We start from the raw sequence: 17,405 nt of genomic DNA, 5'->3' as shown, positions 1-17,405 counted from the left end.
AAAGAATAAAATATAACAGTCTTGCTTTGAAATGAAAAGAAGAAATTTTATTTACAATAATAAGTTGCAAATAATTCCCTTTGCAGGCATTAAACTTATGAAACGCCAAGGTAACATATTATGAAAAAAATAACACTGGTTCTTATAAAGTGTCGTGTGTATCCATTAACGAATACAATAATAGTATTCAATATAGTATCTCCTAATCACACTCACATATGAAATTAATTTTAGGAGCGTACTCACAATTGAAAGCCAGTCAGGCACGTGCCTTTTTCTTTTTTTCTTTAAAGTCCTTTTAGAATTTTCTCTCCCTCCATGTTTGCGTGCAAACCGTAGACACACAGATGAATTTCAGGAGCAGGACTGCGTTGCTTGTCCGGATAGGAGATTCCAAAATTCCTTGTCACGTGAAGAAAAGGTATTTTCTTTAAAATAATTTCACTCTCTCTAAAATATGCGCAAAACCGTAGTCACGTAGTTAATTTTCAGAAGTCTGTTTCGTCACAACTCGGGTATTCTTGCCGGGGTTTTCTTCTTTGAAGGAGGCTCGTCAAAATTCCATTTCCAGCACCGGGCAATGAACAACACGTTCACTCTCCACGTCAGCAGAATTTCAAAAGAGAAAGAATCTCACGCTGGGCTCGTGATGTTATTACAGAGCTAGCATTTTCCTTTTCTCAAATTAAAGGGAGTTTTGTACAAATCCAAAATATACGAAACTAAAAATCATAGAGGATGCAAAATACAGAAAATCATATATAAGAACCAGATAAAAAATAATAAATGTAAACAGGGGGGATGCACCATTATTGGTACAAAAAAAATTCCAACATTCTTCCCCAACAGGAAATGGCAGTCAACCCACAGTTGGATGACACCTGTAAAATTTACAATACAAAATTTTTTTTTTTTTTATTATATATACATATACCACAATGTATGGTCAGAAGAACTCCAGAAAACATATATCAGAACAAAAAAGCAGAAAAATTCAAATAGGCTTAATCTATACAATTTCACATGAAAACATTCATGTTTTAGGTTAGAACAGAGGAGTACATAACCAAATTCACAAATTTAAAACTAATGATCACATGCAAGGTTGCAACAGAAGTTTGAACTGAGAATATTATGCCAGGTAATTAACTATTTGTATATAAGAGTATAAAGGCTTGAGAAGTTCACTTACCATCCAACCTCCTCATCCTTCTATTATCTCTGGCGAACACCAAAATATCTCAGCTCCCTCGTAACCACAAGAGCCCAGTGAGATCAACACCGGAACTACAAGAGGGACGAATCCAATCAACCCTATCCCTTGATAGGTTCTTCAACTTGGTGGAATGAAATAAAACTGAATCCCCCATCCTGCACAAATTATGCAAGGCAATTACAGTTTTAAACGTTTGCATAGCTATATACATATAGCCAAACAAACAAAGTTGAGTATAGGTGTCAGAAACACCTAGGTAGCTGAAGATGTAATACTTATGGAAGACTCCTATCAAGGAGAGATCCAATCTTCTCGTGTTCAGCACTGAAACAAACATCTCAGCATTAGAAAACTCACTCCCAACTAAGTATAAGATGGTTCTGAGCGCCTCAGAAACACCCCTGGACAAATCAAGCTTTACTTCGACAGCTCTTGCAATACTGCAGTAGGCTACGTCAAGCCAGATCTTCACAAAACATTTAAAAACAATAACACCTGCATGTGACTCCCAAGCAGGAAACGTTCTACTTAAAGGAGCCACTTCATAGAATGAAGGTTCTGCAAGCGTTCTCTGCACAACATATCCTACACTTTCGTAGAAACTCGGAGAAGCTGAACTACACACCATGTAGTCAGCAAATTCAACAGGATCCCTCATGGGATTCTTTATCGAGTTAATATCTGTATGTGATGTTGCCAAGCTAATCAAAAACCTTGATTCCAGTAAAGCAACCGGCCCTGACGGTATTCCAATTATAGTACTCAAAAAACTTCAACCAGATCTAGAACCCATACTTACAAAACTGTTTAAACGTTGTCTTAAGGAAAATTGCTTCCCATCACCCTGGAAAATTTCATCAGTATGCCCTGTATTTAAGAATTCACTCTCCACGTCAGCAGAATTTCAAAAAAGAAAGAATCTCGCGCTGGGCTCGTGACGTCATTACAGAGCTAGCATTTTCCTTTTCTCAAATTAAAGGGAGTTTCGTACAAATCCAAAATATACGAAACTAAAAATCATAAAGGATACAAAATACAAAAAATCATATATAAGAACCAGATAAAAAATAATAAATGTAAACAGGAGGGATGCACCATTATTGGTACAAAAAAATTCCAACAAGAGTTAATTGGCGGCAACAAAATAAAAAAATAAAAAAACTATATTTGAAAAAAAAAAAAATAACAAAAACAAAAAAAAATATGTTTGCAAAAAAAAGAAAAAACGTAAATGTGTTTGGAAAAACAAAAAAGAAACGTAAATGTTTCCAAAACCAACAACAAAAAAATAAATATGAACAACGAAAAAAAAAGTAAATGTTTGAAAATAAACAAGCAACAAAACGTAAATATGTTTGAAAAAATAAAACTTAAATATGTTTGCAAAAAAAAAAAAAACCCAAAAAAACATGTTTAAAATTAAAATATAACAAAAACATTTATTTTTATTTCAAGGGTGCCATTACATACATTTTGTGCTTCCATAACTGGGTGGACAGACAGTAACGCCACCTATAGTTAAACGAAGGAAACAGGCTCTCTCTTTCTTCCAGATTACCGTATTTTTTAAAGGTTAAACACTAATTTCTTAATAACCTTACCATAACATTTACTTTTTTAATAAGGAAAAAAAAAAGTTGCCAAACTTCTTTTTTAAATGTTTTCACCTAATGAAAATATCCTGGTTTCATTGGTTTTCTCTTAATAGTCGTGTAAATATTATGTTATAGCTATTTTATATATAGCGTCCTAAATTATGAAATGAGCAAATGAACGAATCTCTTAGTAAACGAGAGTTCTCTCCCTCTGCACAGTGACAAATTGTAAAACATCGCCACATCATTTAAGTAATAATGATCACCAGAGGAGAAAAATCATGGTTTACATCGTTTAAGTAATAATAATCACCATCTTTAGGCCAAGATCACAGTGTTGTATCTGTTCTGACACTACACTTTACCTTTTCTGTCCTCAGTCGGGGTAGGAGAAATCCTTTGTGACTGAGGCAATTTTTATTTTTGTTCCTATCCAGCTGGATTTTCCCCACATTAAAAACCGACTCTAACTCTGCGCTCGTGGGGAGACAAGTAAATAGGAATAATAATCACCAGGGGAGACAAATCATGCTTTGCATCATTTAAGTAATAATGATCACAGTGAAAGACCAATCATTCTTTACATCATTCAAATAGTAATGATCATTAGTGGAGAGAAACAAAGATTTTCGTTGTTAAAGTAATAGTGATTACTAGGAGACACAAATCATACTTTTCATTATTTAAATAGTAGTATCATCAGGGGAGACAAATCGTGCTTTACATTATTCAAATAGTAGTGATCACAGGGGAAGAGAAATTATGCTTTATATTATTTAAGTAGTAGTGGTCACTAGGTGAGACAAACAAATCTTTTCATTATTTAAGTGTAGTCATTACTAAGGGAGACAAATCATATTTTACATAATTTAAATAGTTATAACCACAGAAGGTAAAAAATCTTTTTAAGTAGTTTGTTTTGACAAGCTTCTGGGTTTGACCTTTACTCCTGATCTGAAATGGAATACGTACATCAAATCTGTTGCCAGGTACACTGGGAAAATGGTGGGATCCTTCTACCGCTCCAGAAGATATCTCACTACTGATGCAATTCTCTATTTGTATAAAAGCCAAGTACGTCCAAGGATGGAGTACTGTTGCCACATCTGGGCAGGCGCTGCTAAAAACAGCCTATCCTGCCTTGACAGAGTACAAAATAGACTTCATGGTTTAGTGGGGAATGCCCTTTTCTCTTCCCTGCAACCTCTCTCCCACAGGAGAGACATTGCGAGCCTGTCTCTGTTTTATCGTTATTTCCATGGCAGGTGCTCGTCTGAGCTCCAATCCCTCGTCCCCCCTCACCAATCTTTCATGAGAAACACACGTCTGGCTGAAACTACTGTCAATAATTTTCCCACTCTTTATCTGTGCCTAAATCCAAACGTAGATTCCATGAGCAGAGCTTCTTTCTTAGAACTGCACGCCAGTGGAACTCTCTGCCAATTGCCTGTTTCCCACCTGACTACAACTTGGACGTCTTCAAGTCCAACATAAACAAACTCCTGACAAACCGCCCCCTTAAGTAAGACACTCTATCAAAACCCCTAATACTAACGATTACTACAATACTATCTCATTGATTACTGTACACGCAATAACCCTTATCCCTGAGTGGCCTTCGGGCCTTGATAAGTGGTGACCCCCATGTAAAAAAAAAAAAGTAATGTTTACTAGGGAAGACAAATCATGTTTTACATTTTTAAAATAGTAATGACCACATCATTTAAGTAATAATGATCACAGTGGAAGACAAATACAGCTTTACGTTAAGTGATCAATTGGAAAGGAAATTATGTTGTAGATCATTTAATCAGAAATGATCACAACTAGGACTAGCTTTTTTTGCATTTATAAAATTGTAGAACATTTTTTCCAAGGGTTAAAGCATGATGGCTAATTGCGTCAACTTGTAATTACACTGCATAGGCTCTCTACACAACAAAGAATTGACTTTACATACATTATTTATTCATTATTTTATTCTGCACTCTTACTCTTTTAACAAAAGGAAATCAATGGATGAAGAGCATTGTTTCATAAGATAAATGAAAACATATTGATCCCAACAATAATATGTAATAAAACATAGACAAACAATAGCGACTAAATTGGCTTTTGCGTCATACTTACAGAAAGTATTTTTCTACAAATGATATCTGGTTCATTGAATTACACTAACCAGAAAAGATGCACGTCCCCAGTTTCATCTCCATAATAGTGATTACATTGGCTTCAGGTATGGGAACATATTTGCATTTATATTTACTGTGTATATTTAAATCTCTAACATAAAAAAAAGAAATCTTGTCCCCTGACACATTGATACTTGATTCTACATATATTTTATTTATTTATTTATTTGTTTTCATTGTTATTGGCACAAATATATTTTATTTTATTCCAACTAAGAAAACTGTTAAATTGGAGATATTTTTTTTTCTTGCTCAGTGAAACAGAATACAGGGAAGTTATCATGTGCAATTATATTGACTTCTCTGTCTTCAGTGTTTCAAAAAATTGATATGTATATTAATTAAATTTTTCAACATTGGAAGTGTTTATATATATATATATATATATATATATATATATATATATATATATATATATATATATATATATATATATATATATAAACACTTCTAAGAAGGGAGCTTTATTCATGGAATCTACATTTTGATTTAGGCACAGATAAAGAGTGGGGAAAATTACTGACAGTGGCTTCAGCTAGATGGGTGTTTTTTGTGAAAGATTAGCGAAGGGGGACCAGAGATTGGAGCTCAGATGAGCACTTGCCATGGAAATAACGATACAACACTGACAGGCTCACAACGTCCCTTCTGTGGGAGAGGTTGCAGGGAAGAGAAAAGGGCATCCCCCACTAGGCTACGAAGACTATTTTGTACTCTGTCAAGGCAGGATAGGCTGTTTTTAGCAGCTCCTACCCAGATATGACAGCAGTACTCCATCCTTGGACGTACTTGGTTTTTATATAGATAGAGAATTGCATCAGCAGTGAGATATCTCCTGGAGCAGTAGAAGGATCCCACCATTTTTCCAATGGCCTTGGCAACAGATTTGATGTATGTGTTCCATTTCAAACGGCCATTCTCTAAAAAGTGAACCAAAATTAAAAAAAAAAAAAAGAAAGAAATTTGGAGTTCAGTAATCATACAGAGCACTGTCTGAAGTTGCATGAATGATATATTTATTTCTGTAATGATGGGTCATGGGGTCATTTGATCTGTAGTCAACAAACCTGTTTTTCTTTTCAAAGGAGAAATTATTTGTTGAGATTTTATTATCTCGTTTGCCGGTGCAATCTAAAACATTCCCCTGTAAAAATTCTTTTTTTTATAAGAAAGAAAGATTATTTTTAGGATCGAATTTTTTCGATTTTCGATACTTATCGGACAAATTTCTGTATAAAACACATCTAAGAACACTGCCAGACATATAAATTACCTTTGTGTGAAATTTGCACAAGATAGGCTCAGCCGTTTCAGAACCTATAAAGAAGGAACTCACACACACGCAAAGTGACTTTTATATAATAGTAGATTATATATATATATATATATATGTGTGTGTGTGTGTGTGTGTGTGTGTGTGTGTGTGTGTGTGTGTGTGTGTGTGTGTGTGTGTGTGTGTGTGTGTGTGTGTGTGCGTGTTTCTCGTTTTCATATTATTATTTGTTGTTTACTATTAATTAATCAACATCAAGTACTAACACAGTAATTGTGGGAGAGGATTCACTTACTAATGAAAAAAGAGCCTTTAGGTCGGCCTACACTAAAAGCGACCACTTTTCTTTTTTCTTTTTCTAAAACAAACTTGTGAATAATTGTGCGTACAATTCCCACACTGACATCAAACTGTGCACTTATTGTCTTTGTAGACACACAATGGTCCTTATCCATGAAATTCTTTATTTGGCCACTCAACTCTGGAGTTCTGACCCTCTTACTCCTCCCACACCTCTCATCATCCCTCACAGACTTCATAGAATCTTTTATGCCACTCAAAAACTGATGCTCGATTCATGCAAGATGGTCATAAAGCAGTCTGAAGCATTCCATACGTTTCTGTGGCATTTTTTTCCAAGTTTGAAACAGAATTTTATTGCATATTGTTCTTCTAAAGGTCATTACATTCAGAATGTATTTTTGAAATTCACCAACTATGACAATCAGACTTTAGTAAGGTGTATTCCAATTCCCACTGTAGCTGTTCAATTCAACCCGAAATCATAAAAATTGGTGAATCATCTCATAAGATGAACAGCAATAACATTCTGAATTTTCAAAAGTCTACAACGATTTAAAATGCTTGCACAAAAATTCTGGAAACTTATTGAAGGCACCTTATACATACATCTAGTGTTTTATTAATATAGATGTGTGTTAAATTTAAGTTTTCAGAAGAAAACAGAAATTCAGGGAATCTTGCATAATGGTTGTCATTAGACTATGGATTAAATTGAATACGTATTGAAATGCTTTATGTTCCCTCAAAACCTTTCAAACTATTTCAATGAAACTGAAATATTGATTATCTAGTGTTAAAATTTCACAAAAATCGGATGTATCTCAATTTTCCCAAAGAGCTTTCACTTTTGTCTTTACACGAGACTAAATTAAACTAAATATGAGCTACATTTGAACCCCTTAATGCCAAACAGATGTGTTCCAAATTCATGATGATCGGTTAATTAGTTTATGAGTGATTCTTGTACATAGAAGCATATAAACATGTAATAAACATACATAACTTTAGAAAAATAAGGATTATATATTATATACAAATAATATTTCTATCATTTTTCAACATTTTTATTATTTTGTTCTAACTGGGGATATTTTACTATATTTTAATGTTAGCAAAAAGAAGTGGACATTTTTAATTAGTATATTTACAAAAACTTGTGGATATTATTATTGGTCCTATGAATGAAAAGATTATTGAAAATTATTAATAGGTCTATTAACAAGGACTACTGGACATTATTAATGTGTAAATTAATGGACATTATTAATATGTATATTAACAAAAACTTATCGACATTATTAATGTGTATATAAATAAAGATTAATGGACATTATAAATATGTATATTAACAAATATTAATGGGCATTATTAATGTGTATATAAACAAATATTAATGGGCATTATTAATATATATATATATTAACAAAGATTAATGGACATTAGTTATGTGTACATAAACAAATAATAATGGACATTATTAATGTGTGTATTAACATATATTAATGGACATTATTTATGTGTATATTAAAAATATTAATAGCTATTATTAATGTGTATATTAACAAATAATAATGGACATTATTAATGTGTATATTAACAAAGATTAATGGACATTATTAATATATATATATTAACAAGGATTAATGGACATTACTTATGTGTATATTAACAAATAATAATAGACATTATACATGTGTGTATTAACATATATTAATGGACAATATTTATGTGTATATTAAAAAAATATTAATAGGTATTATTAATGTGTATATTAAAAAATATTAATGGACATTATTAATATGTATATTAACAAATATTAATGGACATTAGTAATATGTATATTAACAAATATTAATGGACATTATTAATAGGTATATTAACAAATATTATTGGACATTATAAATGTGTATAGTAACAAAGAATTATGGACATTATTAATGTGTATATTAACGTACATTAATGGACATTATTAATGTCTATATTAACAAATATTAATGGATATTATTAATGTGTATATGAACAAAGATTTATGGGCATTATTAATGTGTATATTAACATATATTAATGAACATTATTTATGTGTATATTAACATATAATAATGGACACTATTAATGTCCATATTAACATATATTAATGGACATTATAATGTGCATATGAACAAATATTAATGGACATTATTAATGTGTATATTAACAAAGATTTATGGACATTCTTAATATGTATATTAACAAATATTAATGGACATTATTAATATGTATATTTACAAACATTAATGGACATTATTAAGATGTATATTAACAATTAATAATGGACATTATAAATGTGTATATTAACATATATTAATGGACACGATTAATGTCCATATTAACAAATATTAATTGACATTATTAATGTGTATATTAACAAATATTAATGAACATTATTAACATATATATATAAACAAATATTTATGGACATTATTAAAATGTACATAAACAAATATTAATGGACATTAGTAATATGTATATTAACAAATATTAATGGACATTATTAATGTGTATATTAAAAAATATTAATGGACATTATTAATATGTACATTTATAAAGATTAATGGACATTATGAATGTGTATATTAACAAATATTAATGGCTATTATTTATGTGTATATTAAAAAATATTTATTAACATTATTAATATGTATATTAACAAAGATTAATGCACATTATTAATGTGTATATTTACAAATATTAACGGATATTATTAATGTGTATATTAACAAATATTTATGGACATTATTAATGTGTATATTAACATAGATTAATGGACATTATTAATGTGCATATTAACAAATATTGATTGACATTATTAATATGTATATTAACAAAGATTTATGGACATAGTTAATGTGTATATTAATAATTTATAATGGACATCATTAATGTGTATATTAACATATATTAATGGACATTATTAATGTGGATATTAATATATATTTATGGACACTATAAATTTCCCTATTAACATATATTATTGGAAATTATTAATGTCTTTATAGCAAATATTAATGGACATTATTAATATGTATATTAACAAAGATTTGTGGACATTATTAAAATGTATATAAACGAATATTGATGGACATTAGTAATATGTATATTAGCAAAGATTAATGGACATTATTACTGTGCATATTAACAATTAATAATGTACATTATTTATGTGTATATTAACAAAGATTTAAGGACCTTATTAATGTGTATATTAAAAAATATTAGTGGACATTATTAATATGTATATTTATAAAGATTAATGGACATTACTAATACGTATATTAACATATATTAATGGACATTATTAATGTGCATATTAACAAATATTAATGGAAATTATTAATGTCTATATTAACATATATTAATGGACATTATTAATGTGTGTATAAACAGATATTAATGATCATTAGTAATATATATATATATATATATATATATATATATATATATATATATATATATATATATATATATATATAAGCAAAGATTAATGGACATTATTAATGTGTATATTAACAATTAATAATGAACATTATTAATGTGTATATTAACATATATTAATGGACATTATAAATGTGGATATTAACATATATTAATGGACACTATTAATGTCCATATTAACATATATTCATGGACATTATTAATGTCTATATTAACAAATATTAATGGACATTAGTAATATATATATTAACAAAGATTTATGGACATTATTAATATGTATATTAACAAAGATTAATGGACATTATTAATGTGTATATTTACATATAGTAATTGACTTTATTAATGTGTATAATAACAAATATTAACGGATATTATTAATGTGTATATTAACTAATATTGATGGATATTATTAATAATAATATATATTAATGGACTTTATTAATGTGTATAATAACAAATATTAACGGATATTATTGATTGGGAAAATGAACAAAGAGTAATGGTTATTGGTGTCACTGTCCTGGACGATCTTTTAACATTACTTACATGCTTTGTCAGAGAAAATCTTGTTTTCAAGGACAGAAAATGGATGAGTGTACAAAATTAAAGGATTGAGAGAATACAAATCAGACAAAACATTTATACATTTATAAAATGTTATTTATTTTTTAAATTCCATTATTTACTGGCAACTAATCGAACTGAAGTAATCCGTGGTTAGACACACACTTATCTCTGTTAGTGGCATCTGCAAAACTAAATTATTCTCTGCAGAAAAGAAAAAAGGCTATATATTATTTAATTAACTGGAAGTTATTATTGAGATAAGTATTATTTATTAATTTATTTATCCTCATCTTTATTTATTTATTTATTGCGGGCTATTATCTTCATCTTTTTTCGTTGTTATTTCATGACGTTTCAGCCAACTATTCCTCTGGCCTTCATGGTGGGACGACAACAACTATGGATGGCAGTAATTGCTGAGAATGCAGTTTGGAGATTCAGAGTTCCTATACCGTCGCGGTTACTACCTGATGATACCAGAGGAATAGTTGGCCGAAACGTTTTGAAACAACTAAAAAGATGAGGTTAATAGTATGCAATAAATAAATAAATTAGAAAAAAGGCTGTCATTCAAAAGACTTCATATTAATCCACTGAATCATGATTCTATACTCTTAACTTCTAAATGGAATTTTACATTCTCTGTTTAATTTTAACCAATGTGAAAAATTTCCTATCATGTACTTCTTCTGATGACGTCATATCCTGCCATGTAATCACTTGTATTGATCATTTTTTATTTGTTTATAGGCAATGTTGCAGAAAATTGGGTATTTTTCAATTATAAATGTATTTATCTGAGTGACCAAGCTAATACTTTTGATGGCGCTCAGCAAGCTTGCGTCAGTAAAAATGCATCTCTCTTCATCATTAAGAGTCAACATGAGAAAGATTCCATCCTTAAATTGCTGTCCACGAACAAAAGTTACCGAGTCGGATATCGGAAGACTAGCACTGGTAAGCATGAACCTTTCTTTTTGTTCGTTAGGTTGTTTGAAAGTTATATTTCTAAAGATTGTTTTGTCTTATGTCTTTATTTACAGCGGAGGAACCGAAGTAATGATGAAGAGAAAGACTAACAGCATCTTTTCCTTGAGACAGGAATTATGGAGAAAAGAAGAGATCACACCCACTAGATTGTGAGAGACTGAAAAGATTTGCTTAAAGGTGCAGCAGGATGGGTGCAAGAACTCGGAGCACAATTGAGTGGATGTCCTATTTACTTGCCTCCCTACGACGGTAGAGTAAGACACAAGATCGGTTTTTAATCGTGAAGGAATATGAGCTCTCCGTAGACATGACATTGGTTGTGCCAGTTCACAACATAACTGATTAATTGACGTGCATACCACAATGATGGTCCAATGCCATGAAGAAGGATGCAGGACCTGAGTCACTGATTGGTGCAGTGCAGATCATGTCCATTCACAGAAACAGTGAACATCCAGGAGTGTATTTCGCCCGGAGAGTTTGCCCTGTGACAACAAAAGCATTCACTGAGGAGAGAGAGCACTAGCCAGATCTCTGCTGGACAAACACGGCATCCAATTCAGCCAGATTAATATGCTGTTCATCGTTCTCAGGTCACAGCCAACAAGCATCCTTCACTACAGTTCCATTTCTTTCTAGGTCCTGGATATGACCTTAAACTATATCCGATGGTGAGGCCCCAGCTTGTGGAGCCACCCTTTAATTGCCATTGCTCCCAGGTCCCCTCTAACCCGGAGAGGTAATACCTGTTAGGATCCCAACTATGGATTAAATATAAACCGGCTTAAAAAAAAAATTCCTATTAAAAAATTTTCCTCCAAAATAACTGGATTCAGCATTAAATAACGTGTAAAGGGTTGATATGCCGTAAACAACCAACCAACCAACCAACCAATCAATCCATCTCTTTCTAATGCCACTCTGGTTGCTAGCATGCTGGCATCGACCCATACGTTCAGTTCCACACACCACTTCCCACAAGTTGGATTATTACGCTTTACTGCATCCACAGTCTCACACATCACGGAATAAAGAGTTTGTCACCTTGTCATTCCAGCCATTTTTGATTGAACAGGCTCTTCTTTTTATTACTCTGCATGCCACACGCAACTATGCATATACTGAGAAGTGCCCTACGAGCTTTTTACACAAGGAAAATACAGTCCGTCGCATAATGATATTGGGAATTTCTAGGATTGTGTTCCTTTTTTTCCAGCATAGGACACCATGCTCTCTTAAGACTGTCAGTCCCAGCACACATGTGCATCTCCAAGTCGTTCCAGGTCCTTGCATTCTAGTCTGAATCAAGATAAATGTTTCTGGACTCGAGAGGCAGGTGCAATGTCTTCATCAACAAAGATATTATTGATGTAAGCTGATGGTACATGGTCCACAGCTTCATTCTGTGATAGCATCCTGCTAACAGTATCTTTCATTATGAGGGGAGCCACGTTCAAGCCAAACCCTAAACATGTCAGACAGTATCTATTTCCATCGACCTTTACTGTCTGGTATGGCCACAGTGTCTCATGGACTTGTACTTGAAAATATGCTCTCCAGAGGTCAAGCAGTGATACATTCAGCCCTTTTTGCCGCCACTCATGCATCTTGGCAGCACAAACATCTGCATTCACCGTGAATGCATCTATATGATTGTTGATTTCCTGGTAGTCTGTCATTGGTCGCACGTTTGCTTTATTCTGGTGCATCACGGCTATCAATAGAATTAATCCTTTGGGAGGTCTGAGTCTGTCTTTCAGGTATGGCACAAGCCAACCCTTGTCCATCCATGCCTGGAGTTCTTGATCATACTCTGGTCAAAGCTCTACAGTCACTCGATATTCTAGCACTCCATTACACAGTCCTTTAGGTGGGAGGTTATCTGCTCATTTCCATGCCACTATCCCTGCTCACTTCTGATGGTCAAACGTAACAGTAAAGTCCAGTTCACTGATGGAGATAGTTACACATGTGGAAACTTTCCCGATGCCAATCCAGACTGTACCCATAGGTCCAACAGTGGTGCCTCCAAGTGTTTTATCACATTGATCCCTAACAACAGATCAAATCCCAGTGGTTTACATTTGTTGAAATAGTGACTACTCCTCTTCTGCAGCCTCCAATAGTCAGGATGTCAACTTTTGTTGTTTTCCAGGATTGACATCAATTTGAATCTATTATTGCATGTGAGCATCCTGTGTCAATTAATGCCGAACACCGCATTCCATCAACGTAGATGACAATCTCCATGAGCGCCGCATTTACATTTTGGTGGGGGAGTAGGCTAGCACGTATACCGCATCTCCTTGTTCATTTCAGAACAGCCCTGGGCCCAGTGTCCAACCTTTCTGCGTCAGTAGCAATGGGTTCCACATCGTTGGCAATTTCTCGCTATGTGACCCTTGCAGCCGCATCTAGAGCAGTTTACTTCTGTGCCAGGGCTATACCCAGTAGGAACAGCAGATTTACCATTTAATGGACTCACAACTGAAACCACGTGAAGGCTTTGGTCCCTGGTTGGCATCAGCACCCTTGCTCTTGCTATTAGGTCTCCCATGGTTAGGATCTCAATTTTTGGTGCCTGCTGAAGTTCAATGCAAATGGCATCAGGGAATCCTGTGACAAACATCAAAACCAGCCAGTCCAACCAACCGTCTGTACACGTCCACCTGCTCGCCAGCCCATTTCACTATGGTTAACTTCCTGTAGGCTATGAACGCACCATCCATGAATGCCTCTTTTAATCTAGTCTCTATCTGCTTGACATCCAGCTGGTCAATTTCGCTCATTTCTAAGTAGAGGGCCAATGTATCCCTCCCCCATATACAATGGCAACAGGCTTGTCATATCAATTATCTTTTCAAGTTGCGCGACCAACTTTAACTTCTTCAGCCAATAAATGGCTTCATCATGTTGCTGTTTATTTGTATTTTCACCATGATAATCGCTAAAATAGCTTGAAATGTTGAAATTAAAGTTTTAACTGCCGAATACTGTCTTGTGCACAAAAATAATCCATCATTTTTTTCTCTCTCTAACATGCGCATTAACCATACAAAAGAAAAATCCATCATTCTTTTTCCCACTATCACGCGAAGTATGTGCAAAATGACTCTGAGTGAGCAAAAAATAAAAATCTTCTCTTCAATCAAAGAGATATGGGCTTTTTATAAGCTTAAATTCGACATATGCAAATTTGAGCATATGTCGCCTGTTTGTGTCCTATCTGTTGGGTTTTGAGTTTTGAGCATCGCATAAGCCACCTATGGCCGCTTGCTTCCATGATGGGTGTCACATCAAATCAACAAACTTAAAAAAGAAGTCAAATCTATAAACAAGATGAAAGCGACTAGAAAAGGATGGAAACGTGGAAATATAAATTGCAGGGAAATGCTAAACAAGAAGCCTAAAGAACTGAAGCAAAAAAAATAGCAACAAAAGAAAGGAGACTAAGATGATACAGATACAAATCAGAACAGTGCACGCAAAACAGGACCTTTAAAAATGATAAAAGTTAATTCTATCAAAATGTAAACAAAGGAAAAACAAAAACAGAACAACCAGACCTAACAAAACTCTACTAGATAAGGGAAGAGCGACAAGATCACAATCTGCAAAGAAGGTGGGCTCTCTCTACTGTGCTAGAAAGCTACTTATGCCTGAAAGTATCCTGTACCTCTATAAGGTCACCATTCGCCCATGTATGGAGTATTGTTGTCACATTTGGGCTGATGAATCTGCTACTAGTCTCTCACTCCCGGACAGGACTCAAAAGAGAGTTGCCAATCTGATAGGTCCTGAACTGTCATCTAAGCTTCAGCCTCTGTCCCATTGACGAGATGTTGTGTCTCTCTGACTGTTCTACAGGATTTTAATGATGAATGCTCTGATGAGCTACAAGCACGTATACCCTCTCGACGTGAATACCTCCGACAAACCCGAGAAGCAACTAAATCCCATCCCTTCACAATAGAGATCTCTAGGTGTAAGAAAGCCTTCTACTCCAATAGTTTCTTCCCCAGAACTGTTAGACTTTGGAACTCCCTTCCGGGATTCTGCTTTCTCAACTGAACTGAGATGCAGGAGTTCAAGAGTAATGTGAACGGACATCTTGCTGCTCATCTCCCTTCATAATACTCCTGTAACTTATGTCCCAGATAGTAGCCCCCTACTTCATAAATGTGCTGAGTGGCTGAAAGATATGAAAGAAGAGTTACAGCAAATCAAAGACGTGCCAGAATGGATGACCAAGTCGCCGATCTTTCACGAAAACCCCCCGTCTAGCTGAAACCGCTGTCAAAACTTTTCCCCACTCTTTATCTGTGCCAAAACCAAAACGTATTCATGAACAAAGCTTCTCTCTTAGAAGTGCACGCTTGTTGAACTCTGTCCCGTCTGCCTGTTTCCCACCTGACTACAACCTGGATGTCTTCAAGTCCAACATAAACAAATTCCTGATGAACCGCCCCCTTAAGTAAGACACTTTATCAAATCTCAACACTAACATACTGCACACGCAATAACCCTTATCCCCGAGTGGCTTCAGGGCCTTGATAAGTGGTGACCACCTTGTAAAAAAAATTTTAAAGAAAAAAACCCACTGATACAAAAAAACACAGAAAAAGTAAACTCCTCACCAGCCACAGGCCTATAAACATGTGGAAAATACTAACAACACAATCGAGAGAATAAATTCAGCGTTCATTTAATAATCGCGAACTATTTTCAGAGGAATAGAAAGGTTGCCAAAAAGAAAAAGAGGAACATGTGATCTACTATATATACACCAAAAGATCCTGAAGGAAATAAAAAGTAGAAAAAAGAACATAGCCATGGCATGGATCGACTGCAAAAAAAAACATACAACAGAATCCCTCAAGCATGAATAATAGAATGCCTGAGAATGTACAAAACACCAGGTAAGATTATCAATTTTATTGAAAAAGGCAGAAAAAAAGATGAAGATTTGAATTGACAATACATAACTAAGATAAAAATACAAAGGGATCTTCCGAGGTGATTCCCTATCACCACTACCGTTCATCATAGCCATGATGCTTCTTAATAATATACTAATGCCAAGCTGGATGCAAGTTTACTAATGCAGATGAAAAAATGAACCACTTAATGTATATGGACAACCTGAAACTTTTTGCAAAAACCAAAAAAGGAACTGGAGTTGCTAGTAAACACAACCAAAATCTTCAGTCAGGATATCTGATTAGAATTCAATATGGAAAAGAGCGCACTGCTAGTTATAAGAAGGTGAAGACTGGAGGCAAGAGGAGGTATGGAACTACCCAATCAAGCAGAAATTATGGCACTAGGTGAACATGGCACCTACAAATATTTGGAAGTTCTGGAAATAGATACCATCAAAGCAATAGAATAAGACAAGAAAAGAAAAATGAGAATAGGAACAGCTACATGAATGATTCATAAGAATGACAAAAGATGAGACTAATGAAAACACTTGTGTAACTCCTCACTGATGAAGCTCGGCTAGGCTCTCTGTTTATCTGGAAATCTCGGCTCGTATCATCTAGTCCTTCTCAGGGTTGTTACAGTGAATCCTGTATGCTGAAAGCGAATATCAAAGCCGCAGACAGGAAGAAAAACAAACACATGAAACTCTATTCTACAGAATTGATTTCACAAACTTATGTACAAATGTTTTTACAAATATCATTCAGTTCTTAGTAAGTTTTCAAAGTCTCAAATCTCTTCACAGACAGTGTCAGACAGGTGGATGAGGAAGTAGAGGGGTCATGTCTCTATACGGTCTGTTCTCCCTGAAA

At 33.7% G+C, this 17,405-nt stretch overlaps 1 protein-coding gene across 1 annotated transcript in view; it reads left to right on the top strand.

Annotated features, from left to right (window-relative positions):
- The first annotated feature begins 4,658 nt into the window (after nucleotides 1-4,658).
- Nucleotides 4,659-17,405, top strand: part of LOC145278327 (C-type lectin domain family 5 member A-like) — a 32,243-nt gene continuing 19,496 nt past the window's right edge. Inside the window, exons 1-2 of the mRNA XM_080130619.1 lie at nucleotides 4,659-5,047; nucleotides 11,368-11,574. Coding sequence (XP_079986745.1) covers nucleotides 4,999-5,047; nucleotides 11,368-11,574 — 256 coding nt within the window. The 5' untranslated portion in view covers nucleotides 4,659-4,998. The remainder of the gene's footprint in view (nucleotides 5,048-11,367; nucleotides 11,575-17,405) is intronic.

The sequence above is a fragment of the Euprymna scolopes genome, chromosome 6, assembly GCF_053919585.1.
Source record: "Euprymna scolopes isolate OS-2025 chromosome 6, ASM5391958v1, whole genome shotgun sequence".
Classification (NCBI taxonomy): domain Eukaryota; kingdom Metazoa; phylum Mollusca; class Cephalopoda; order Sepiida; family Sepiolidae; genus Euprymna; species Euprymna scolopes.
This window is presented reverse-complemented; position numbering and strand designations above follow the sequence as displayed.